Source organism: Neolamprologus multifasciatus, chromosome 7, assembly GCF_963576455.1.
Source record: "Neolamprologus multifasciatus chromosome 7, fNeoMul1.2, whole genome shotgun sequence".
NCBI classification, from domain to species: Eukaryota; Metazoa; Chordata; class Actinopteri; order Cichliformes; family Cichlidae; genus Neolamprologus; species Neolamprologus multifasciatus.
Window position 1 is genome coordinate 15,743,918 of NC_140445.1, and position 26,658 is coordinate 15,770,575.

Genomic DNA, 26,658 nt, shown 5'->3' on the forward strand with positions numbered 1-26,658 from the left:
GCAATTTTACTGCAAAATGACATAGCCTTTTGGCAGCTTTTCTGTAGGAATAGAGCCAGAATTTAACTATTTGGCAACTAATTGAGTTGAGTCCCTTTATTGAGTTGCAGTCATTACTGCATACTGACTCCAATGTAACATGTTGGCAGTCTGTAAGCATTTATTAAATTGATAGACTGCAATTATTAGCAAACCTTTGCCAGTTTTTCTGAGAGTGATTGCAGTCGGCCGCATTTGTTTGGTGACAGATTTTTGCAGTCAGTCTCTGACAGCAAAAAATTCAGTTCAGCCACCAACATATATATATATTTTTATAGTCGCAAGTTGCGGGGCTTGTTACTCTAGTGTGAGGCATCAACAGTTAGCCAAAATTATGAGTAAAAAGAATATATTGTTAATTAAACTTGATGGATAAAAAGCTACTTTTTCAGCTGCTCCACTGTTGCAAAGGGTCACCACAGTGGGTCGCTCCACGTTTTATTTGGTAGACTTAAGTCATTTAATAGCTAGCTTAAATTTTAATATATGAAATTGAGTACATTAGTTTTTTGGAGTTTTTAAACAAAAATTTCTCCCCAAAATTAAATGTGGTTAGGATTTAAATTGTTAGCTAAGTGTACAAATTAAACAGTTTGCTAAACCTAATGGATAAACAATGTAAATTAGCTAGCTGAAAATTACTTTTTAATTAAAAGTAAAACTTCCATTACAAAACAAGTTGTTAGCTTAAAATAATTAAATATTAAAGACAATAGTAGTATTTGATTGAACAAGTTAGGAGCCATGTTGGTCCTATTGGTTTTACATGGGACTGTTGTGCACTTTGGGAAAAAGTCTCTATTAAAAAGTCTACTTCAGCTTAACATGCTAAACCATTGGTGGTTTTCTACAGGTGCATTGTGAAGATCACTGGAGACATGACACTGTCGTTTCCAATGGGCATCATCAAGGTGTTCACTACCAACCCCTCCCCAGCCGTCCTCACCTTCAAGCTGAAGAACACCAGCAGGCTGGAGCAGATCCTACCCAACCAACAGTTGTTATACAGGTGAGGTATCGAGAAAAAGCTAAAGTACAACCTGATTTTGTTTTGCTTTATAATTAACCATCTTAGCTGAGCTGTTGAATCAATATGTCTGTGAAGGTTCTCAGTCATCCAGGTCATCGTAGTCAAAGGAGCTTGCAAAGAAAAGCGTCTGGACTTCTTTAAGTTACTTGAAGACGTTTCACCTCTCATCCGAGAAGCTTCTTCAGTTCTAAGGTCAAATGGTGGAGAGTCCCAGATATAAACCTAGTGGGAGTGTCCCCCCACAGAGGGACAAAAGGACCCCCTGATGATCCTCTAATCGCCTGAGCCAAGGTGTGGAACTGGGTGTGGGTCCCAATCCGCCAGAGTTTCGGGTGAGCTCATTGTGAAACCTGGCCCCACCTTATCATGCGAATTCCTGAGGTCAGATGGCCCAGGGTGTGAGTGGGCGTTAAGGCGTCTGGGAAGGGATCTCAAAACTGGATTATAGATGGCAGAGAGTTGGTGTCGTAAACCACCGCCTCTGTTCAAAGATGGTCGCTCACAGTGGACATAGATGCTTCTTTCACTCCTCTTTCAAACCATCTGTCCTCTCTGTCCAAAATGTGAACACTGGCATCCTCGAAAGAGTGTCCTTTATCCTTAAGATGCAGATGGACTGCTGAGTCTTGTCCTGTGGAGGTGGCTCTTCTGTGTTGTGCCATGCGCTTGTGAAGTGGCTGTTTGGTCTCTCCAATGTAGAGGTCTGGGCATTCCTCGCTGCACTGTACGGCATACACCACATTGTTAAGTCTGTGTTTTGGCGTTTTGTCTTTCGGGTGAACCAGTTTTTGTCTGAGTGTGTTGCTGGGTCTGAAGTACACCGGGATGTCATGCTTGGAGAAAACCCTCCTGAGTTTTTCTGATACACCGGCTCCATAGGGGATGACAATGTTGTTGCGTCTGTCCTTCTTATCCTCCCTCGCTGGTGTCTGATCTTCTTTTCTGTGCCTCTTTGCTGACTTTAAGAACGCCCATTTAGGATAGCCGCACGTTTTGAGTGCTTCCTTTACATGTGTGTGTTCCTTCTTTTTCCCTTCAGGCTTAGAGGGAACATGTTCTGCCCGGTGGTGTAGGGTCCTGTATGCTGTATGCTGTACAGTGCAGTGAGGAATGCCCAGACCTCTACATTGGAGAGACCAAACAGCCACTTCACAAGCGCATGGCACAACACAGAAGAGCCACCTCCACAGGACAAGACTCAGCTGTCCATCTGCATCTTAAGGATAAAGGACACTCTTTCGAGGATGCCAGTGTTCACATTTTGGACAGAGAGGACAGATGGTTTGAAAGAGGAGTGAAAGAAGCCATCTATGTCCACTGTGAGCGACCATCTTTGAACAGAGGCGGTGGTTTACGACACCAACTCTCTGCCATCTATAATCCAGTTTTGAGATCCCTTCCCAGACGCCTTAACGCCCACTCACATCCTGGGCCATCTGACCTCAGGAATTCGCATGATAAGGTGGGGCCAGGTTTCACAATGAACTCACCCGAAACTCTGGCTGATTGGGACCCACACCCAGTTTCACACCTTGGCTCAGGCGATTAGAGGATCATCAGGGGGTCCTTTTGTCCCTCTGTGGGGGGACACTCCCACTAGGTTTATATCTGGGACTCTCCACCATTTGACCTTAGAACTGAAGAAGCTTCTCGGATGAGAGGTGAAACGTCTTCAAGTAACTTAAAGAAGTCCAGACGCTTTTCTTTGCAAGCTCCTTTGACTGTTGAATCAATAACTTGACAGTGATAGAGTAAAAGAGGACCTTGGACTCAGTGATATGAGCGAGAAACACGGAAATGCAGTCTGCGTCAGTGAGAGGAAATTCAATTAGTAATCTGACATGAACCTAGTATTAAGCTGTCAGGGAAGTATTTTCCACCAGACAGCCAGGTTCTCAGCAGCCTGTGTCTCTTCAGATGCCTTAAATGGCAAAGGACAAAAAAAAAAGGTCACAGACAGTGCTTCATTCAACACTTTATTTGTTCAACATCTTATTCCACATCTTACTTCTTCAGTCTCAGGCAAAGCTTTTTAATTAAAGCTTCAATAAGGTACCAAATTAGTTGCTTCTATTTTAAAAGTGTATTGTTCCCAAAAAGTAATGAAGAACCACATCTTTTTTCTGTTTATTTGAATATTTCCCGCTCTGGTTCCTCTCGGTTATCCCCAGACCACATGGCAGGACTAATTGAATCAAATGGAATTCATGATTTAGTAGGTGGTTGGATATAACAGGGTCATTTTTTCCAAGCTGTTGGAGCTCTGCACACAAAGCCAAGAAGCGCAATGAATAATTGAGCCTGTGATTATTATTACTTGTGTGTGTATGTGTGTGTATTCATCTTTCTGACTGTTTTGCTTTTTTCTAGTGATCCTTCTCAAAGTGACTCAGATTCCAAGGATTTCTGGTTCAACATGCAAGCACTGACATCCTACCTCAGAAAAGCCTCCGAACAGAGTCCTTCAGCTTCCTACTATAATGTAGACATCCTGAAATACCAGGTCAGTCAGCAAGAACTTCATGAAAAAAATAAACCAGATATGATAATTGTATTTCAGGCTAAGACCTTTCTTTCTGAAAGAGAAGAAAAAGACTTCAGAATCCAACATTTCTCAGCAAAGCATTGCATCATCACGACACGATCAGTGTTAATCCACTGAACCTGTCGGTGGTGGTCACCCTGGTGTGGGTTACTGTGGTCATAAAACATTGCATACCAATACTTAGAGCATTTTTAAAAACACTTCCTTAAAAACTAGCTTCATAGCAGTCCAACAAATGGATAACACACAGAGATGTAATATTGTGAAAAAATTGATACATATACTTTATTGATGTGTCCAGGTGATGTCTGATGGGATCCATTCCACCCCGCTAAACCTGGCCGTATACTGGAAATGTACAGCAAGTACAACGGACCTGCGGATAGACTACCGCTACAACCCAGAGTCCATGGACTCACCCAGTCCACTCACCAACGTACAGATCTTAGTACCTGTTGATGGAGGAGTCACCAACATGCAGTCTCTGCCTAACTCCATATGGTGAGACGTAGTGCCTCTTGGCATCGTTAGCAGGAGAGCAACATGTAATTGTTATGGGCCAGCAGTATTGATTGACTTGCACCCCCCTCCTGTTGTTGCTATGATACTGCCACCGTTGTGGCACTTTTGTCATGCAATGGCACAGAAGTCTTACATGGATTGTCAGATGGGATATTTTGTCAGAATATAAATATGTAATATGAAAAATATATCAAAATAATGTAAATATTATTGTAAAATTAACGATAAATCATCAATATAGATGATTTGAAGATTAAAAATTTGCATCGTCTGTGAAAATACGATGTGGAAGAAACGTAGACCATCCACAAACTAAATCAAGGTAGCACGCACACACTAAAAGTCGACAAACAAACAATGTACAAATATACACAATAGTTTGATTTGTATAAAATATTTGTATATACCATATAGATGATGGCACTTTCAATGCTCCGGGCAGTGTTTATGCAAAGTTTCATCAAGATTGGTCTGCTTAGGAGAAAGACACACACAAATATACATACATACGCTACAATCATTAAAGTGTGATGTTATTTCCTTATTCCATTTTTAGGAATTCAGAGCAGAGTAAGTGTCTGTGGAGGCTGACTGACATCTCAGAAAAGTCTGAAAACGATGGTAAGAAATCTTTTTTTTTTTTGAGTTTATAAATGTTTTGCATCAAAGTTTGTGCAAAATCCTGCAGCAAGCACTAGAACTGGATCAGTCCCTACTCGTTTGTGTTTGATCCTAGGTGCCGGGTCCCTGAGGGCCAAGTTTGAACTGTCAAATGGCCCATCGCACCCCTCCACTCTGGCAGTGCAGTTTATGAATGAGGGGAGCACCCTGTCAGGAGTGGACATGGAGCTGCAGGGGGCCGGATACAGACTTTCCCTCAGCAAGAAGAGATTTGCCACAGGTGTGTAAAAAGCTTGATGGTCTACATGTACTAGGTGGCACAATTTAATGACTCAAATTTCACATCTTTTGTCTACAGGGCGTTATATGGCAGATTGCTGAGGTCACCCATCATCGCGGTCTCCAAGAAACCCAAGAGCAAAACCTGCCGACTCACTTGCAAAGGCCCCCTGAACCTCTGGATCACCTCCTGTCACACCCAGGAAGCGAGACTCTCACTACAAAACTAAACAGCACTGAGTATTGAACACTGTTAAAAAGAAAAGAAAACTAAGATGAGATTTCAGGAAATGTGTAGATAAGTCTAATAATGCTTTCCGATCAAATCCTTTTTTGTATAGTCAGAAACAGTTTATGGCTCTATGTTGTATTTGAAATCATAAAAAACAGAAAAAAAGTGACTAACAACCTTTCAGATGCTCTTTTTTCTCTTATATATAATTTCCAAGAACCTGTAAGGAATATAAAAGAAAACAATTTCTCTCTTTCTCTGTCCAAACTGTAAATAATAATGCTGAATATTCTGCTCGACCACCTTTGACTCGGCTCACAAATCAGCTTCTTCACTTTCACTTCTTTTTTTTTTTAACTGGTGCAATGAAGGTAAAATCTGAACTCGCAGACTTGCAGCACAGGCTTAATCTTTATAAAATATTTTGCTTTTGGAAAATGCAAAAAAAAAGAGAAGCAAAACCAATAATGATCTGACCTCAGTGCCTCCTCTTATACTGTGGAACAACAGGCAAAAAATTTCTGTTAGTGTTTGGGGTTTGAAGCTGCATTTCTCTGTGGTTGAATGCCACAGAGTCCTTTTGAACAATCACCCTTATCGCTGTCAGTGTGCTTATTTAAAAAAATTGAACATTTTACTTTGTAAACCCCCCTTTTAGTCATGCCTTGTGTTTTTTTAAGCCTTTTAATTGACTGTAAAACATTGTGTCAAAAGTCATATGTTTTATCTATCTATCTATCTATCTATCTATCTATCTATCTATCTATCTATCTATCTATCTATCTATCTATCTATCTATCTATCTATCTATCTATCTATCTATCTATCTATCTATCTATCTGTCTATCTATCTATATATATATATATATATATATATATATAGATAGATATAAAAAATAATCAAGGGACATTTCTCTAAATTGAAGTTGGCAGCTTTTGTAAGAGCTGCCAGTGATTTATTTTTTAACATACTTCTGTGTTAATGTTGAAATGTGCCTGAATCTAACTTTTATCTGTTCCTTTTTGTATGCTACAGCACAGCCATTGAGAATAGCACCAACAACGTGCCATTTGTGTCTTTGTTTGTTTTTTTTACTCTTTTATTTGGATATCGAAGGGAAAACGTCTCCGCTTTGTAACGTGTCTTCCAGAAACGAATGATCATTTGGACTGAGTTTAATCATTGTACTCTTTTATCAATTTTTAGCCTTTGAAGCTCATCCGATCTCTTACTCTCGCCACACAGCAGACGATGTTGGTGAAAAGTAGCACCTTGAGGCCAAATTAATGATTGAAATGCCTTATCATGATTACTTAATACCAAGTAATCTAGTGATACTGTCACACAGCACTGCCGTTGCCTCTGTCGCACATCACTGGCCTGTCCTGCTTCTCACCCAGAGTAAGCTGGGGGGAAAGTACAGCGTCTTGTAGCTGTGAACAACACGTGGATGTGTGGGGAAATGGCCACAACTGACACTCGGTGCTTCATTCTTGTCTTTTACTAATGGAGGGATAGTGCTGTAGAGGCTGTTTTACTTCTTAACTGAATATTTTGCCCTTTGTTCTTCTTGTTTTTTTCCCCCTCCCCTGTCGACTTCATCCTTGGCATGGTCCTGAAATTGGTTAATGTGTTGGAATGTGATATGTTTGGAGGAATGAATGATAAGTTGCCTGAAAGCTGTGATTGAAAATTGTTGAAACCTTTCATGAGAGGAGTTTGATACACTGTGCAACACGTGGCCAACTGACCTCTCAGATACGACTGTGTCCTCAGTGCTAAGGAACCGGCTTCATTGTAGATTTTGACTGGTTTACAGGTGTTTTAGGCTCATGATGATACTTGATTTAAGTGTCTCGCTTGAAAACTTGTAGAAATAGAAGGATTATTTTATTTCAGTCATCATATCTGGCCAGGGTGATTCATGTAATCATCTTTTTTTTTTAGTTTTGACTCTTAATGCCTTTAAGATTAACTTCCTAAATAGATTAGGAAAACTCATTTAAGTGTTTGTAGAAATAAATTTTGTACCTGACTCTTTAATAAGCCAAATATTTTGAAGGCATTTGAAATGAGTTTACACAAAGTCCTGGAATTGTACTATCGCGTGTCACACTGTGTTCCCTCTGAATTAGTTGTATCATTGGTTTAAAAAAAAAAAGAGTAGGGAGATTCTGCATTCAGTGTCAGCAAGCTGGTTCTTGCTGTCCCTACAACACTCAAATTGTACCCCCAAAGCTCCTTTTATGGTCACTTTCCACTCTTTTTCTTTATTTGTTGTATCAGACAGAGTTTAAAAAGAGCAAGATTGTGTAAATGATTCTCATATGTTTTTACCAATATTTCTGCCACTTTTTGTCTCTATTTTATGATTTCTTATTGTGCCTGTATTAAATGTATAATATATGAACATATACAAATATATGAAAATGACTACTTTAAATGTGTCCCGTGCGACTTCTTGATTATTGTATTTACTCAAACTGACACGTGAGCGTGAATGTAGGGTTTTGCAGTGCATTTAGTTAGCATAGTTAGTTTTCGTTATTTTTAGTCTCCTTTTTTAAAATTATTGTCATTCATTGGTATTTGTGAGGGATAAGATATAAAGAAGTTCAGTCCATCGATGCCTCATGAGGCAGATTGTGCTGTTCAATTTGACCAAAGTCTTGACAGAATGTCTTCAGGGAGGAAATGCAGCATTTGGTGATGTTAATAGATTCTATTCAGTTCAATTTCAATTCAGTTTTATTTATATAGCGTCAAATCACAACAACAGTCCCCTCAAGGCACTTTAAATTGTAAGGTAGAACCTACAACAATACATACAGAGAAAAACCCAACAATCATATGACCCCCTATGAGCAAGCACTTTGGCGACAGTGGGAAGGAAAAACTCTGTTTTAACAGGAAGAAACCTCCGGCAGAACCAGGCTCAGGGAGGGGCGGCCATCTGCTGCAACTGGTTGGGTCTTCTTTCTAGGCTCAGTCAAGTATTAGAAATGTACTGTTATATGAAAATAATTTTTGTTTGTTCATTTTATATATATATATATATTTTTTTTTATAATGAACAAACAAAAATAATTTTCATATATATACCACATATATATATGTAATTCAGTACTTTTGATAAACTCCTGGAATTAAAACAGAAAATCTTAATAATCTTATGTTTAAATTTGCATGCCTCTATTTGGCAAATGTACTTACTTTAGATAATTACTGCAACTTCACTACTGTACAACTATCGAAAAATCCCACTTTAATGCCAAATAGAAACACCTCTTTTGAGACGAGTATGATCTGTTCTTACAGTAATAAGCAAACCTCCTGTGAACATTTTATTCTTTGGTGCTGAGACAGATGGGTGTGCTTTAGTGGAAATTTGAGCTCAGTATGAAGGCTGAAAGATGTGAAAATGACACTGAATTGACTTGAACTGATAAATACAGTGCCCGGGGGAGGAGGTAGTCTTTGACTGAAATGGCTCTGTAAAGCCTGCAACCCTTACCCCGTCTATCTAGCATTGCAAGAGAAAAACCAAAATCCATGTCAAAAAGTTTATATTAAAACTATCAGGATGCAAGATGAGCATGAGATAAAGGACCTGGTTACATGCGTTATTACTTCCTTATGCAGTGCTTAGAAGGATGCAGGCATGACTGTATGCACACACTCGACACTACATCAACACCTTGTGCGTATTTACACACTCAGTCATCCCTTGTGTCTCTCTGCCTGAAGACCTCCTCCTTGCTGTTTGAAATACAGCCTCTGAGCTGCCTGTTTCACAGCCACATGTGCGAGCCATCAGTGTTGACTCTGCCTCCCCCTGTCCGCCTCACTCAGACACAGAGGAAAAGATCTTAGGGTCTCTTGTGTATGATGTTATTTTCTGAAGGGCCAAAGTAAGATATGTGATCTGAAATTATATCCAAAAAGTGTGTTGGTCCATATGTAGACTCTTGTGTGTGGCCAGACGATGTATACAGCAAGAGTGGATCAGCGGATCTCTGTGTGTGTGTGTGTGTGTGTGTGTGTGCGGGCTGTAACAGGTAGGAAGACTAATAATGTGAGAGGGAGAGCACTTGGGAACAGCTTGATGTCTTCAGGGAGAAAGAAAATGCCTATTTGTGGCAACCAAATGAAAAAGGAAGCCAGCCTGTCCCAGAAACTGCAGGTCCTGGCACATCAATGTTTGGCTGACTCAATCACTTTCTTTTTTTGGTCTTTTTTTTTAATGATTTATTTAATTTATATTGAAGTTTAAAATGTGCAAAATAAAAGGCACTGCTGCTTTGACTGAAAAGTGGGCACTATCCTGTTCAGAAATTGTTTATGGCAAATCTCCAGAAATAGATATGAATAAGCTATGTTGACATTGTGTTAGATGAAACTTTACCTGAAGCTTTCTGGTTTGCTTTGCAGTGTGCTTGTAGTCCAAATGCTATTGACCGTTGGAGCAGGCTTTGGTTGCATGCAAGTACAGAGTCCATGTGGACTGTAATACATGGAAAACATTTGTTGTAATGCAATGGAAAATCATCAGCCATTCTCTGATGACATTTTTTATGCTTTTAAAAATATCTTTATTCATAAACATGCTTGGAGGATAAAAATGTAAATCTTAGCCTTGAGATGTGCTGGCTTCACTGGAGTCCCAGAAAACAATGACCATTCGCAGAAGCCAAGTCATCAGACTATCTGATCAGTTCAAACATGGACAAATTAACACATCGCTCACTTATAAAGTGATTAGCTTATTACACATTACTTTGTGTCTGGTGGTGCCTAGAGGACTTTCCAGGTTGTGATTTATATAAACTTCCTGACCCAAAAAAAGTCACCACCTGGATTTAACTAGGCAAATAGTTCATTACTAATTAATATATTTAGGCTGGCAAACATAACGGCAGCTGTGAATAGAAGATTGGGTCAAATGACTGCCTGAGTATTGACTGACCAAGTTTTTCCATCAGTGGATTTTTTCTTCCCTGATGACATGGGAATATTCCCAGATGTAAATGCTGGGATTCAGCGGGTTCAAACAGTGAAAAAGTGGTTCAGGGAGCAGGAGCTGTTACATACATGTCCATACACAGATTGAGCACCACAGAGTTTAGCTCTTAACCCCGCTGAGAATTGTTGGGAGTTGCTGGGGAAGAGTACGCAATAGTCCAACTCTCCCATCGCTAATATGGAAAAATGAATGCAACTCTGGATGGAAATAAATGTTGCTACATTGTATAAAATGAGTGTTTGGTAGTGTATTTACCCAGCCCATGTTCATGAACAGTATCTTCAGCCTGATGTAGCGAAATTCGCCAACGAGTCGGAGTAGACATATTTCCCTAGTGACCGTACGCTGTATTATGTCCAACATGGCGGGTAACTTGATCAAGTGCACGTGAAATCACGTGAGAAACTCTTTTCCAGATATCTGGAAATCACATCTGGCTGAAAATGCTAACCAAAGTAGCAGCAGTGGAAATGCCAAACTGAAGCCTTTAAAACAATGGTCCAAAAATAAATGGGTAACAGCAGAGTGGAAATATGCTCTCTTACCAAGAGCTGGATGGGAAGATTGATAGTGTTCTCAATTGCATTTGACCAGTGCTGCTCAAACCCTGTCAGCACCATAATAGCAAAAATAAGAAGGAAGGAAAAGAAAGACGACAAGCGTATACAAGGATTTATATTCTGGGCTGCCTCTTGGTCAAAAGAATGGAGAACAAGCTGTCTGCGTCTGGTATCGGTTGTGAGAAACGTCACAACAGCCCCGTGCAACCGTCAGACCAGAGGGAGCATTTAGTTTTTGCTGTCCACCATCACACTTCTGTTTGTCCAAAGGCCCACTGGAGCCATAGAGCTGAGTTATTCTAGTATCCCGAAAAGCAAGAGCCACATCAGTAACATTTATGCACAATTTATAATTGATGTGCCTATTTGATCTCCCTCTTCACCACGAGAAAAGCCATCTGAATAAACAAGGATGGTGTAAGTTTACGGCATCAATATGCATTCCTTTCCTCTTCTTCTTGTGCTCGTACCAAAACCCAGCAGACCTTTAAGAATAACTCAAACCCTGAATGTGTCGTACTCACATTCGAGGCCACCTGTCACATTTTCTACTGAGCAAGCAGAACTCTGTCGACAGGAAGCTAAAAACAAAGAATTTTCAATTTTTGTCTAGCTAACAGTAACAGACAATTACCTTTTTTTAGTCTGAGCCTGTAGAGCTACAATAGGTATCTAGTATCTCAATTATGTATCTCACACATTCTTTCACAAACAAAACCTGAATGTGAGATGGAGGTAATATAATTGAGCTTTGTAATTGGCTGATTTCAGAATTCCAATCAACCAATTGTGAGTCCTTTTCCTTTCTGCTTCTTTGCACATTTAGATGTTGAGTCATGCAAAGCGGTGGGCCTGGGGGATCAGGAAAACATAATGAACTGCACTGATTGTGTTTCTGCTACCTGGTGACTGCAAACACTAACAGAAATAAAGGCGTCGCTTCGCATGAGATTTTTCCTATGTTGGTAGTAAAATGCGGATTTAGCACGGAGATCTGCCCAGGAGCAGACTGCAGTGCCTTATTAGCCCTGGGGAAAGGGAGTGGGCCCTTTCGTGCCATGTTCACAGAGGCACGTCACAGGCTATTTGTCATTTTACGCATGTGTGTCTTAGTGTGTGTATGTGGGGGAGGGGAACACTAAAAAATAGTCACATCTCTATTCCTATTGCAGTTCTTCTCGTGCTTCTTTAGCAGCCTAGGACAATCACAGTTTCTTTGCTTTTTTTAATAAGATTTTAAAAATGATATTGGAGCACTTTGTCCCTTTAGATTAAATAAACTCATTTAGTTTACATAGAGCAATATCACAAATTATAAATTTCACTCAATGGCTAGTGGTTAGAAAATTGGTGGATGACTGGATGAGCTCTACAAAATGTCCCTTTTGGTACACCCTTAATTTGGATTAGAAAAACTCTCCCAAAAAGCCCTGTAACTGAGATGAGGGTATAAGAGACAACCAACACACTGCAAATATGAATGAAAAATACAGGTCCTGATAAATAACTCAACAAACTTGAAGACTTAAAGGTACAGTCAGCTGTTTTTTTAATGTATTATTAAAAGAAGAAAACAATACTGTACTCATAAATATACTTTAATTAGTGTAAATTAACTTACGTATTATTCAAGGTATTGTCCAAATGACTTATTGTCAGTAGATTAGGCATACGAACCTCACTTCTCCAAACAGTTTACAGCGAGCTAGCTAAACAACAGCAGCTAGTTATAAGCAAACATTATGCCAGCTAACGTTAGGCTTGAGTGTCACACGTTTCCACTCATAAACTTCTCTATATTCTCTGCGTTCTCAGATCATATTCAGTGTCATAGTCCAACAGTGTTAGATCTATTTCAAAGAAGGTTTTGCTAACATTGGCTAACAGCAGCTGACAACATCAAAAAAACAACAGTGCTTTCCAACAGAAAGCTCAGGATATCCTCAAAATCTCACCTCAGTATCGCTGTCATTGGACATAGGTGAGTGTCACTGACTTTTTACACAAATTTTACACACTGTAACTTTAGGATCATGTATTATTAGGAGTGGTAGGTGTCAACTCATCGTATCCAAGTCACCAAACTGGACCTCTTGACCATGTTTGCAATGTTAGTGCCATTTGGAAGACACAATTAGTACAAAATGAAAGACCCAAGAGGTGAAATGAATCAGTTTTCTACCCTATAAAGTGTTTTAGACTTCAGACAGGAAATGATGGAAGGATGGATGAATTAGGGCTATTTATATCTGTGGGCATATAATCCATTGCATGGGCGTGGCATCATTTCTTACCTCTTTTCTCTGGATAGCCTTTTGGAATATTGCCGCTTTGTGACCATTTCTGATTGAAAGTGACAGTCTAAATGCTGCAAAGATATGCTTTTGAAGGATGATGGCAGAGCTGAAGTGAAATGAAGCATAAGCCCTGGGGATCAATCAACCCCAGAGTGAGTCAACAGGAGACAGACACACACACAAAACTTTCCTTCCTTCCAGAGAGGAAATGTTCACTCCATAAATATTTGGAGTTTGCTAATTGAAAGAATCTGCACAGCTTAAATTCTGGGAGGTTCTTTAAACACTGCGCTCATATGGATCCTTTGTATCTGTCCCCTTGTTCTTTAGTGCCAAGTGAAATGAGCTGAGGCTTTGGTAAACAGACAGACGCACATTCGAGGACACAGATACACACACAGGTTAGATTTAATCAGCTATTGGTATTGTGTGTTTGATAGTCCGTTGTTATCCAACTGAAGACCCTTTGTTTTGCTTTGCCATCAGTGGTGCATTATCCTCGCATTGTGACTGACAGGCTGGTTACACGCAACACTGCGTAGATGCGCTCAGAGTAGGCAAATTCAAGCTGCCCTCTGGGGGAAAGGCCTGCTTGAAATTCTAAAAACATGTTTGCATGTGACTGTGTTTGCATTCAGAATGAAAATTTTATGAACAAAGGTGTGTTTTTTTTTTATTACTGTAGTACACACAGACACAGACCTGCTAAAGCTTATGGACAACTAAAGTAGAGTATGGAGGAGCAGCTGGAGCAGTTACTCTCAGTAGTTAGCTAGCTCATCTTTGTACTACAGGGTGATGCTGTAGTAAGCCTTTCCACTTCAGCACAAGCCATTGTTGATTATCAGCAATGCATTACAGCAGAGCCAGTTTCACATGAGTCTGTGTGAAATGATATGTGGTGGGGTTGGATGATTTTTTATGCAGGAATCTCTCTTTGTGTTAATAAGTCATGGTCTCTAGAGGCTGGTGTCAGGGTCAGTAATTAATTTGTAACCTGTCCCCTATAAGAGTCTTCACTGTTATCCAGTTTCCAGCCAGTAGTGATGGGATTTCCGGCTCTTTTTAGAGATCCGGCTCTTTCGGCTCGGCTCACTAAAAAGAGCCGGCTCTTTCGGCTCCGAACCAGCTCTTCAGGTTGTTTTGTTGCTTTAATTATTTAATCATTAACAATAATATAAAATTATGCAGAAAAGGAATTACTAATGTAAAAAAAGTGGTTTTATTTATATATGTTTATATATGGCCCCTAGAGACAAAACACGTACAAACTCCAAAACACATTTCTAACGTTTACTGAACTTCCAAAACAGAGCTACCCAGATCACTTAAATTACACAATTGAAAGCATGTGTGTATGGTTTGTGTATTTATAGACAAGCACTCATATTTATTCAAATAATTTTTAAAAAAAGTTCATTTACCTGTTACTACCACACACCAAATCCGGTTGTTGATACTTCCTGGCTTGTGTAGCCACTAGGTAACAAAAGCTCAACACTGCGCCCTAGCATCCTGGAGCACTTCTGTTGTCTTTTGTACGTGATTCTGAGTTTGTACGTGCTTCTGAGTTTTTACGCGTTTTGGAGTTTGTACGGTGCTTTGTCTCTAAGGGCCACCATAAATATACTTTATTTATTCACTCCACATAAAATGTAATAAATAAATCATATAATACAAAAAACAACTATTTACATTTCAACTTTCAACTATTTAAATTTTCAGCTTTTTCCTTTTAAACAAATTTAACGTGAAACAACACAAAACACTGCAAACCACAACACAATAAAATATAAATTAAAATATTAAAACAAAAAGAAGATGCACATTCTCTGTCATATGGGCCTGCATGATTTCTGAATCCTTTATCATCTGCAACTGAAAATAGTGGATGATTACTATACCTTTTTAATGTGACGTTGTTGTCCCTCGCTCTCTTTCTCTCTGGCTCTGTTCCTGTGCTACTGCAAGTGTAACTAACGCCCGTCCCCCCTCTGCCCATCGCAAAGTACAGGCCGCGCATGCGGAGTTTAGCGGAAAAAAGGGCGAGAGAGAGGGTGAGAGAAAGAAGAAAAAAAAACAACCTCACGGCTCCCAATAAGGAGCCGGCTCGCGTCGTTCACTTCGAAGAGTCGGCTCTAAGAGCCATTTCGTTCGCGAACAACCCATCACTACCAGCCAGTATACCTCTGCATTCACAGCGTGGTCCAGTTTAGAGAAGGGTTTTATTTTTTCGACATGGTGGGAAAGTGGGCTGCAATGAAAACCAAAAAGGGTGGAAATCCTACACAGGATCCCAGTGGGAAATCTAATGACCCAACTCAGATGACTGCAAGCCAGTTGCGGTGCAGCAAGGCTGGAGAATACCTGATGAACACTGGAAGCATAATGCTAATAGTGGCTATCCTGTACACTAGCATTGATTGGTGGATTCACTTCAAAGAATCCAAATGGTGCACACCTTCACACCAGTTTTACCATTTTTGCCAATTACATCACCGATGCCAGTACTAGTTAAGTCAACTAGTAAAACTCAAGAAGCACGCCAGGCCAATGGGTCCCAGACTGACAGCTCCGTGAACGACACTGATGGAGCACTGCCTCCATATGATGCAGTGTATCGCGCAAACAGGTAGGAAACCATGCTTATTGTGAGAAATATAACCCGAAGAAGAACAGCTGTAGTCCCGCTGGGGTTCACCATTATTTAAACATGCTGTTATTTTAGAGGTCTGGCTTTGGAAGATGGGTACATATGCAACGTGTCGAGGCTAGAGTGGATAAAACCAACAAAATTCAGAGCGAATCTTATGTCAGCGTTACAACTTGCAGCTCCTCGCTGAGCTCATTAAAGCAGACACTGTGTGCCAGGGTTCATTTCGTACTAGCCACAAGATCACTTTTCTCTCAGCCCAAAGTGGTTCTTGGCCGTCACTGCACTCCCAAGTCAATTATGGCATAATTAAGGTCTCTCTGATAGTCGACACCTCAGTGTTGATTACCGCTGAAATTACTGAGCAATGTGGCACATGAGTGCTGGTTTTTGTAACTCTGAAAAAGTGACTAAATGATGGATTTTTTTCAGCTTGTTTCCACAAAGTAAACTTAGTACTGTCTTAGTGAACTTGGAATGATTAATTCAATTCAATTCAACTAAATTTTATTTATATAGAGCCAAATCACAACAAAAGTCGCCTCAAGGCGCTTCATAGATACAGAGAAAAGCCCAACAATCATATGACCCCCTATGAGCAAGCACTTCGCGTCAGTGGGAAGGAAAAACTCCCTTTTAACAGGAAGAAACCTCCGGCAGAACCAGGCTCAGGGAGGGGCGGGACCATCTGCTGCGACCGGTTGGGGTGAGAGAAGGAAGACAGGATAAAAGACATGCCGTGGAAGAGAGACAGAGGTTAGTAACAGATATGATTCAATGCAGAGAGGTCTATTAACACATAGTGAGTGAGAAAGGTGACTGGAAAGGAAAAACTCAATGCATCATGGGAATCCCCGGCAGCCTACGTCTATTGTAGCATAACTAAGGGAGGTCCAGCCCTAACTATATGCTTTAGCATAAAGGAAAGTTTTAAGCCTAATCTTGAAAGTAGAGATAGTGTCTGTCTCCCGAATCCAAACTGGAAGCTGGTTCCACAGAAGAGGGGCCTGAAAACTGAAGGCTCTCCCTCCCCTTTTAAATACTCTAGGAACAACAAATAGGCCTGCAGAGCGAGAGCGAAGTGCTCTAATAGGGTGATATGGTACTACAAGGTCATTAAGATAAGATGGGGCCTGATTATTTAAGACCTTGTTTGTGAGGAGCAGGATTTTGAATTCAATTCTGGATTTAACAGGAAGCCAATGAAGGGAAGCCAAAACAGGAGAAATATGCTCTCTCTTGCTGCAGCATTTTGGATTAGCTGAAGGCTTTTTAGCAAGTTTTTTGGACATCCTGATAATAATGAATTACAGTAGTCCAGCCTGGAAGTAATAAATGCATGAACTAGTTTTTCAGCGTCACTAAGAGACAAGATATTTCTAACTTTAGAGATGTTGCGCAAATGGAAGAAAGCAGTCTTACATATTTGTTTAATATGTGCGTTGAAGGACATGTCCTGGTCAACTCCAAGGACTCCTCACAGCATTACTGGAGGCCAAGGTAATGCCATCCAGAGTAAGAATCTGGTTAGATACCATATTTCTAAGATTTTCAGGGCCGAGTACAATAACCTCAGTTTTATCTGAATTAAGAAGCAGAAAGTTAGCGGCCAGCCAAGTCTTTGTGTCTTTAAGACATTCCTGCAGTTTAACTAATTGGTGTGTGTTATCTGGCTTCATGGATAGATAGAGTTGGGTGTCATCTGCATAGCAGTGAAAATTTATGCTACGTCTTCTAATGATACTGCCTAAGGGAAGCATGTATAATGTAAACAGAATTGGTCCTAGCACTGAACCCTGTGGAACTCCATAATTAACCTCAGTGTGCAGGCACGTGCAGAGAGGGGGGCTGGAGGGGCTTGAGCACCCGCCCCTTTCCTGATGGGTGCCCAAAGTGCCCTTTTGTTGAGGCAACTTTTACAATTTTTTATTTATTTATTTATTTATTTATTTATTTATTTATGTGTGTGGGCGTGCGGAGTCCTGTCTGTGCCCCTCAACAATAATATTTAACTATTAATCACAGTTTTGCTGAATAAAAGGGTCTGGCTTTCATCAGTCACATGATCACAACTCAGAGACACAGACTGATGCGACAAAACCAGTAAGTAGGTGTACAGCATACACTGTAGTGTATAGCACCCAGGAGTATTGGCTTATTACGTACACGTTGGTAAGTTGTCTTGTGGCAACTGACGAACTGAAACAAATGAGCGTGCTGTGTTTGCAACAGTGCGACGAACATTACCTGTCCTTTTATTAACTGCACATGTAGTGCTGGTCATAGCTGCTGGCTACCCTGTGTAAGGCTGTCATGGGTCTGTAGCTCTGTCACCATTTTAGGGAACATATTTAGTTTTAAAGTAAGTTTCCGGGCTTTTCCTGCCTTTCTGGGGGGATTATATTTCACTAAAAAACGATCTAATATGCATGTCCACATAATTATGCATTATTATAATATTTTAAAAAACACACGCTGTATTTTAAAGAACATACATTAAGCAGCAGATTATATTAGATTTATATTTTAATAAGACAAAATTTGGATTTTACAGCAGTAAAATTATTGTATCTCTACAGTTTAAACATGTAATAAGCTTTGTCCCTGCACAGAGTGGTTAGTGAAACAAATGGAATCATCATAAATACATTATTTCATATTTATTACTTCCCCCTCCTCATTGTTTTATTATTGTAGCTCTAGTAATAAATAATAATGTAAGGATTCTGGATCAGCACAGTGATGCCCATAGTATATACAGTATTCTGAAGAAGGTCTAAAATGTCACTGTGTGTGCGTGCATGTGTGTGTTTTATGTATATGGATTTTTTTAAATTATTACTCATGATATAACATTGTCCAGACATGGCTGGTAAGGACATGAGGAGGAAACAGTAGGAGCTGTGTGAGGCTACTAAAGGCAGTGCTATAACATTTTTCTGTCATCATTTTATTATTGATTAAGTGCAAGAGTTGTTAGGTGTGGATAATTAGATTATAGTTTATTGCAATAGCAAGTTGTGCCTTGTTCTCAGATAGACAGCAAGTGGAGAGTGATATATGAAATGATAGGATGGAAGGAAGAAGAGAAGCAAAGAGTGATTCACAGGCAGAGCCTAATTTATTTCTCACAGTTTTTTGTTGCCTTATGGTTCCAAGCGCTGTCACCAATCTTTGCATTTTGTTATTATCTCATGACACTTGTTTAATCAGCTACCATCTCCCCTATGGACTTTTTAATGTCTACAGTCTCAGATCAACACAGCCCTGCATCACTATCAGCAGCAACCCCTCAACAGCAACATTGTACCCATCAGGTAAAACATAGGCTACATTTGCTTTGCCTTGTCGCCACCTCACAACAGTGATATAGTATGATGCGATCCCATATTAGATTCTTGATGAATGTGTGTTGTTGTTATTCAGCCTGGTTCAATGTGCCCCTTTTTAACTTTGAGCACCCGCCCCTTTAAACGTCTCTGCACGGCCCTGTCAGTGTGTGAAGAGGACTCTCCATTTACATGTACAAATTGGAGTCTATTAGATAGATATGATACAAACCACTGCAGCGCAGTACCTGTAATACCTACAGCATGTTCTAATCGCTCTAATAGGATATTATGGTCAACAGTATCGAACGCTGCACTAAGGTCTAGCAGGACAAGCACAGAGATGAGTCCACTGTCAGAGGCCATAAGAAGATCATTTGTAACCTTCACTAAAGCTGTTTCTGTGCTGTGATGAGCTCTGAAACCTGACTGAAACTCTTCAAATACAATAAAACCCCCAAATAACTACTCATCCTTTAATATAACCGTCCTGCTGCCCCATCCGATTAAAAGACACTTTTACAGCATGCATGGATAATTTTCTCATGTGAGAATTTTTAGGTCAGCATATTTGCCCAGTTTAAGAATACATATGTCATACATTTTTTTTTAAAGAAAAAGAAAAGTAACTGCAGGATCCCAGCAGCATGCAGTAACCACCAGGTGACCTTCCATTCCCGAAAGGTCGCCTGAAGGTTAAGGCTTGCGGGAAAGTTACAAGTTTTCACTTTCTTTCATTGTTTTAGGACAATTACTCCCAGCAGGCTTCCAGAAAAGCAATTTAGTCAAATAAAAAAAAGACAGCAGGCAAAATACATTTAACCTAGGAAAACCATAAAGTGTTGCCTTGCTCATATGAACCCCCAACTTTAATGTCAAACAGAGGAACAATCAAGGGACAAGCTAAAGAAAGCGCTGAGGTTTTTCTTTGAGCGTCATCATTTGGGCCTGTAAACATTTGTAAACTACTGCTTCACTTCCTTTCAATCTGCCTATAATGTTCTGTGTGATATTTTACTCCCCCACACACACTTTTTCCCTCTCTCATAGCCCACAGAAGACAAGAGACGAAGAGGGGGGCAGTGACGAGACCTGCTCCACCTGTTCATATCCACCTGCGTACCAAGATGTCCACCCTTCCTCCGGCAAATGCAGCCGAGTATAAACCTCTCCAGAAACTCCAGAAACATCAGGAGTGTCGTATCTGTCTTTGATTTTTCTTTTGCTCACTGATCCATTAGATGATTCGTTAAAGCGATTGATTTGATCGTGTCCTGTGAAATAACCCCCACACCCCTGCCACCCCCAGTATCTGTGGCGTTTCATTCCTCAGCAAAATAAGTACAGCTGGGCTTATGGCACATGTGTTATCGTGGAGCTTTCACATAATGATTATGTTTGAAATCACAAGGTCCACTAAGACGAGGCTCCCTGGAAGAAAACCTCATTCAGATCGAGATTTATGGACAGCCCTCCGTCTGAGGGCTTGAAGGTTTTGGAAACACACATTTATATTCGGCACAGAACACACACATACAACTCATCGTGTGCTTGGTTCTCACTGTACATGCCCTGTAAATGTCAGCAGAGGAAATGCAAACTATTGCCTGAAACAAACACGGGGATCAGAGTATACTTTAGAAGAGTTTTGTTTTCTTCAGGCTCTTTGCTGGGGTAAATTAACATCAAAAGAAGAAGAAGAAAAACAGGACTTCACAATTATGTTCCGAATTCTGCACAACTCCCATATCTGTGTGGCGTTCACCAACACAGTTACCTCAGCAGCAATTACCTCAGAAACAGTTACCTCAGAACCCAGACTGTAGATTTGACACATCTGTGGCAAAATGTGACTGGCGCAAAATAAATTGATCCAAACAAATTGTGTCCCCTCCTCTTCTACTGCTAAATAAAAGAATCATAAAATATTCGACTTTGACGTCTTTCGTGTTTCCCTGTGTGCACTGAAGTTAGTCTAAGAGTTTATGTCTGTTGTTTGCAGCATAAACACAAGAGTCCCTGCACCACACGGGGGCAGAAAGGGTGAGGAAATCAAATACACCTTCACCGGGTCAGGTCACTCAATTTATTTATTTTAACCGCAGGCAGCCTATTGTGTCTACTACTGCTAATATTTTAGGCTGTATTACATTAATATTTGAATTTAAATAAACCGTCTTGTTTGCCACTTAAAATTATTTAGTGTAATATGCAGCACTTACCTTTATTTTTAAATCACTTCTATGTTTTTTAATATGTTAAATATTATTTAAATATCTAATTTCTTGTGCCATATTGTAGTAAACTATATGCAACACTTCCGGTTCCCTTATCATGAAAGTATTTAAGGTCCCCCACGAAGAAAGCGTAATGATATCCGGGTGTTCATCTTATTCGGACAAGTTAATGATATAATAAATAAATAATTACGTGCATAAAAGAGGAAACACCACTCAGTAAAGTTTCTCTAAAGATGAGGCAGATTCTCTAAAAATGAGGTACCGTCGCCCACACAGGGAGTTCAGCGAATGATTGCATTAAAGATCTTTATTTATGCAAACCTTCATTTAATTGTTTACTTAATTTAGAAGGCTTATTTAGAAGGAGTTTTTAAAAACTTTAAAAACAAATAAAAAGTTGAGATCATTTATTATAATAAATGATCTCAACTTTTTATTTAGACAAATACAGTGGTCATAGGGATACACTATAGTGTATCCCTATGACCACTGTATTTGTCTCTCACGGCTTTTAGTTATTTCGGCTTCAGGAATCACAAACTGAATCTCGGCAGCGGTGAAAACTGAACTGAATTACCTACTTCTTCTGTTTTTTTCCTCCGCATTGGAGGCTCAGCTCGCGAAATATGGAGTTGATAAGTACAAACATAATTATTCCAACTCTTGCTAAACATCTCCTTACGTTTACACTCGGCTTTGCTCCAAAAAAGCGCGCACACAGCAAAGCAGCTCTCCAAAAACTGTCTCAAAAATGAAAATTCATAGCAATTTAGAAAAAAAAAGAAAAGGAAAAAATCTCGGGACCTCCTTCAAACTTGTGCCGTTTGCCTGTGCAGATCTGTAACCGCAGCGCAATATGACTTTCATTATTTTTACAGCACAGTAAAATGCGGGTGGCCGACAAGAGCCATTATTTCACTATTCTGGAGAATTGGAGACGATTTATGAAAGTATTACGGAACATGCTGAACGATAACAAGTCCGCAATAAAAAAAAAATTAAAACAAAAAAAAAGAAGAGGCGAAAAAAAGGGGCTATATTTGCCAACAAAATCCCCCAGGATGACTTCTGATATGAGTTTTGAAGGTTATGAATGGGTTATTAGCAGTAATTTTGTGGTTAATAATAAGGAGGACCGCTTTATTAAGTCCAGCTGGAGGTCTTTAAAAAGGAAAGCAGCAACAATCAATTATTTACAATCACGAGTTTGAAAAAATGAAATTGTTTGGCAGCCTGCAAAATCTCCTAATACGTGATGATTTCTGTTACTTTTCTCCAAATGAAACAGCTGATTGCCTCAGTCTGGAATATGTAGAGCTCTCTCTGAAGGCAACAGGTGCTTTTCCTTTCTGTTTCTTTTCTTTCTTTCTTTTTTTAAAAAAAACTATCTCTTCTGGAGTGGACAAACTCCTAGTCAGTCGGATTGTTTTTACATTTGAATTCGTGTGTGTGTGTCACGTGATGTTTTCGGCCCCCTAAAGTGGTCTGATAATGCTTGAGGAGGCCTGAGCTGGAGGCCCTCTCTCTTAAACCACATGCGCTCCCAGCTAAACATTTGTGGACAGATTTGGAAACTACAGCTATCTGAGATATTTTCTTTATCCTTTTGAAATAAAAAAATACCAAAGGCTCAGATAATCCCTGGAAATCATCATTAGACTAGTGTAATTAGCACTGACCTGGCTTTGCACGCTGGCAGTGAGTGGACGGAGATATTGTCTTTGCATTGTTACAACACCATGCTCCCATATGGGGCGCGCTAATAAGAGTAAAGAAAGCTTTCTCTGTGCTGCTCACACACAGCTGAAGCTGGTGCTCTCAAGCTGTAACTGGAGATCAGTTCCTTATACAAACTCTCTTATGTCATTGAATTATTAAAAGCTATAACGTACATGACAGACTGTAGAAAAACGCACATAACATATTTATAGTCTGTTTTTATAGCCTGAATGTGGCCCTATATATATAAAATTATTATTATGTATATAATAAAAAAAGTAAATAAATAAATATGATTTGACGTAATAAATTATGTCAAATCTTGAGAAGGGAGGAAGACCCCCCACTTTCTATCCATACAAACTTATTTTCTATGTTTTTGTAACACCCCCCCCCCCCCCCCATACCTTAATTTGTAATTCTTTTGACATTTCAATCATTTTAATTGCAACACATACAAAAATGATTTTGACTGTGTTTTAAAAACATGGATGGATAATTTCAAATTCATGGATCCAGGTAAAAACCCAGGATAATGGCATTAAGTAAGTAAATGATTAAATCGTTAAATCAAACATTACATTGGTGCTGAGCTGTGGGGGCTTTTAATAGCACATGGGTGATTCTTCTACTTTTTTTGTTTTTGTTTTTTGTTCAGTTCTTTCCTTAATTTAATTTTTTACCTCCAATTCTCTTCTCAACAGAATACAACAATGTTTTGGGTAAAAATAAAACATCAACATCTATCAAAAATACTTTTTTTTCTTTATAATTTCCCGCCCACCACCAAAATGATTTTTCTCAGCTCTGTGCAGAAAAACAGCTGAAATGGAAATTGTCTCAGTGCAGGACACACAAGGAACTCGTTTGTAGAGTGGAGGCTTTTTACCCCAGCAGGAGCTGTGTGTCTTACCCCCAGTCATTTTAAACACTTTCCCTTTTTTGTTCCATCTTGTGGCTAACAGTAGGGCAGTGATATAGCTTTGTTAGAGATCATATTTTCAAACAGTTTAAAAAATCCCCAACATTCATGCCTTTATTTTACCTGCACAGTCAGCAAAAAATATCTTGATATCATGTGCAAGATTTTACATACATACTCCCAAACATCATCCTGATGCACTATAATTGTTACATATGAAAGTAATGTTTGAATTACATGTTCCAGCAGTAACAAGTTTTTAACTTCTGTGGCTCATATATCCTAATTCACTCATTAACTATATTCAAATTGTTTTGGTGGTTTTTATTTATGTGCTGACATCTTTGCAATCTTATACAAGTCTTAGTTTCTATTACAGCAGGCGTGTGAAACATAAGCATCGGCCCGGCAAAGATTCAGCCCATTGCAATGGCTTTAGAACTTATGAATGAAGGAAGAAATGTTGGAGATTTAACTGTATTTTCATAAGTTTTACAGCAAGTTTTACGTTTCCCACTAATAAAGACGTAGCAATTCATACTACACAGAGGCCATTAAGTAACTGATTAACAATTCAGTGACATAAAAGTTCCTGTTTTTCACTATGTACTATAGATTTTTCATTTTTTTACAATGGGACTACAGTAGAAAAAAAAACAGGAGGTTTTCTGTGATTTAACAAAAACTTCCTGTTTTATAATTACAGGACCGTCTGGGCAATGAGCTGGCAGAACTCTTCCTGTAATTTTACACATTTATTTCTATTTCAGTCCAAAGAGTTGTCCTTTCTTTACTACAGCAGCATTTCTTTATCATGTAGAAAAGCTGAGATGTACTTTTGAAATCACACTTTTTACACACTTTTTTTTTTTTTTTTTTTTTAAATATCAGCATATCTCATGGATTAAATGTTTACTTATTATTTACACTGAAACAAAGAGGAGTTTTGCTGGTTTGGCCCATTTAAGATCAAAGTGATCACTACAATGTAAAATGAGTTTGACACCCCTGTATTACAGATGTATTTCCCCTATTTTTCATATTATAGCTGAACATGGCTACTGACACTTTTCAGCATATTTTTTATGTGTATGAGAGCTCCAAAAGCAAATCTCTCAATCTGATTCAATTTTAAAGAAATCCAAACCCCTCCGTAACGGTTTTACTCCTGAAGTAAATTAAAAGTATGTTTCCTTGTATTTTAGTGGACGTTCGCTTTAAAATGTCACTCACAAAGAAGTGCAGAAACTGGATGCATTCAAGCCAGCTTTTTCACTAACATGGCACCAAAGTACACAAGCGTCTGACAGATCATTTCTTATTATTTTGACTGGAGAGCAAGAGCTGGCAAACCTCATTCACATTTTCATCTCAGAGTCCCCCGTGATTATTTTTAGCAGTTGAAAGTGGCTGTTTTCAAAATATGTTCCTGACAGTATATCAAAAGATTCCAGTGCCACAGTGGTGGGCTGACTCTGTGCCTGCTTTCATTTCACTCTGAGCATGTTTCATGTGTGTGTGTGTCTGTGTGTATGTTTGTGCGCGTGTGTGCGTAAGAGCCTGGGCAACTACAGGGCATGGAGACGGAGGGACAAATGGATTCCATGTTTGCAGGAAAAAAACACGCTGGAGGCGCAGGAAAAAACTTTTGTTGTTTATGAAGAACACGTGAAACCAATCAAATCTGAATTATCTTCCTGTTGTTCCAGCTCTTGCCGTTTGCAGTTTTTAGTTCGCTCGCCAGCAGTGTCACCACCCGGCGAGCAGATCTGTGTCTGTGCATGAAGTTTACAGACACACATGCAGTGAACTCACATGCACCCACAGAGACAGAAGGACTGCACAGGTCTGACTGTTTCGTCAGTTTCAGCTACATTTTCGTGGTGATGGAGATGAAAAATGCAAAGCTACAGCTAATTGTATCCTTTAGATACAGGGAGAGCAAACTTCTTCTTACTCGTATTCATTCACACACACACACACACACACACACACACACACACACACACACACACACACACACACACACACACAAGTTTACATGGGGATGAGCCTCAAGGAGAACCGATAAACAGTCTGCCCACAGGAAATCATCTGCAGATCTCCTCAGCATAATAACCCATTTTTACTTACTCATTCTTGTGTGGAGCTGGGCTCAGAAACACACAGTCCACTTTTAAGCCACACCATATGAGCACACAAACAAGCTGTACAGGTATCTCCAGTTATACTGGAGGTATGAAAAACCAGCTAAATTGCTAACACCGCACCCAGAACACACATACACACATACTTCTTTAGATCCACTTTGATATTCAAGCTATTTTTATTGACTGTAAGCCACATACTGCCATCCTCCCCCCTGTGTGTTTAACCTTCTACCCCTGTTCTCTCTTTTGCTCTCTCACGAATCCCATCTCCCTCTTTGACTTACCTCAGAGAGCAGGTGTTCAGCTCATTGGGGGAGAGCACAGCGAGGTCATTTGCTGCGTTATTGAAAATTGCCGTATATGTTATGAGGCCAACCGCACTGGATGTGACTCTGTTCTGAGTGCAATCACATGTGCCGTCTTCGAGAGCAGGAGGACATCGCATCATGTGGTGAAGGAAAAGAGTCCCGAGATTACACTTATGGACACTGTTTAA

General features: G+C 39.6%; 1 protein-coding gene across 8 annotated transcripts in view; it reads left to right on the forward strand.

The window, feature by feature from the left end:
* The window catches only part of fcho2 (FCH and mu domain containing endocytic adaptor 2), a 51,291-nt gene extending 43,579 nt beyond the window's left edge, over window positions 1-7,712 (forward strand). For all 8 annotated transcript variants that reach the window (XM_085164878.1, XM_085164880.1, XM_085164881.1 and 5 more), the window contains 6 exons: window positions 893-1,048; window positions 3,440-3,572; window positions 3,916-4,115; window positions 4,693-4,757; window positions 4,873-5,037; window positions 5,116-7,712. In XM_085164878.1, coding sequence (XP_085021004.1) covers window positions 893-1,048; window positions 3,440-3,572; window positions 3,916-4,115; window positions 4,693-4,757; window positions 4,873-5,037; window positions 5,116-5,138 — 742 coding nt within the window. In that variant the 3' untranslated portion in view covers window positions 5,139-7,712. The remainder of the gene's footprint in view (window positions 1-892; window positions 1,049-3,439; window positions 3,573-3,915; window positions 4,116-4,692; window positions 4,758-4,872; window positions 5,038-5,115) is intronic.
* The last annotated feature ends 18,946 nt before the right edge of the window (window positions 7,713-26,658 follow it).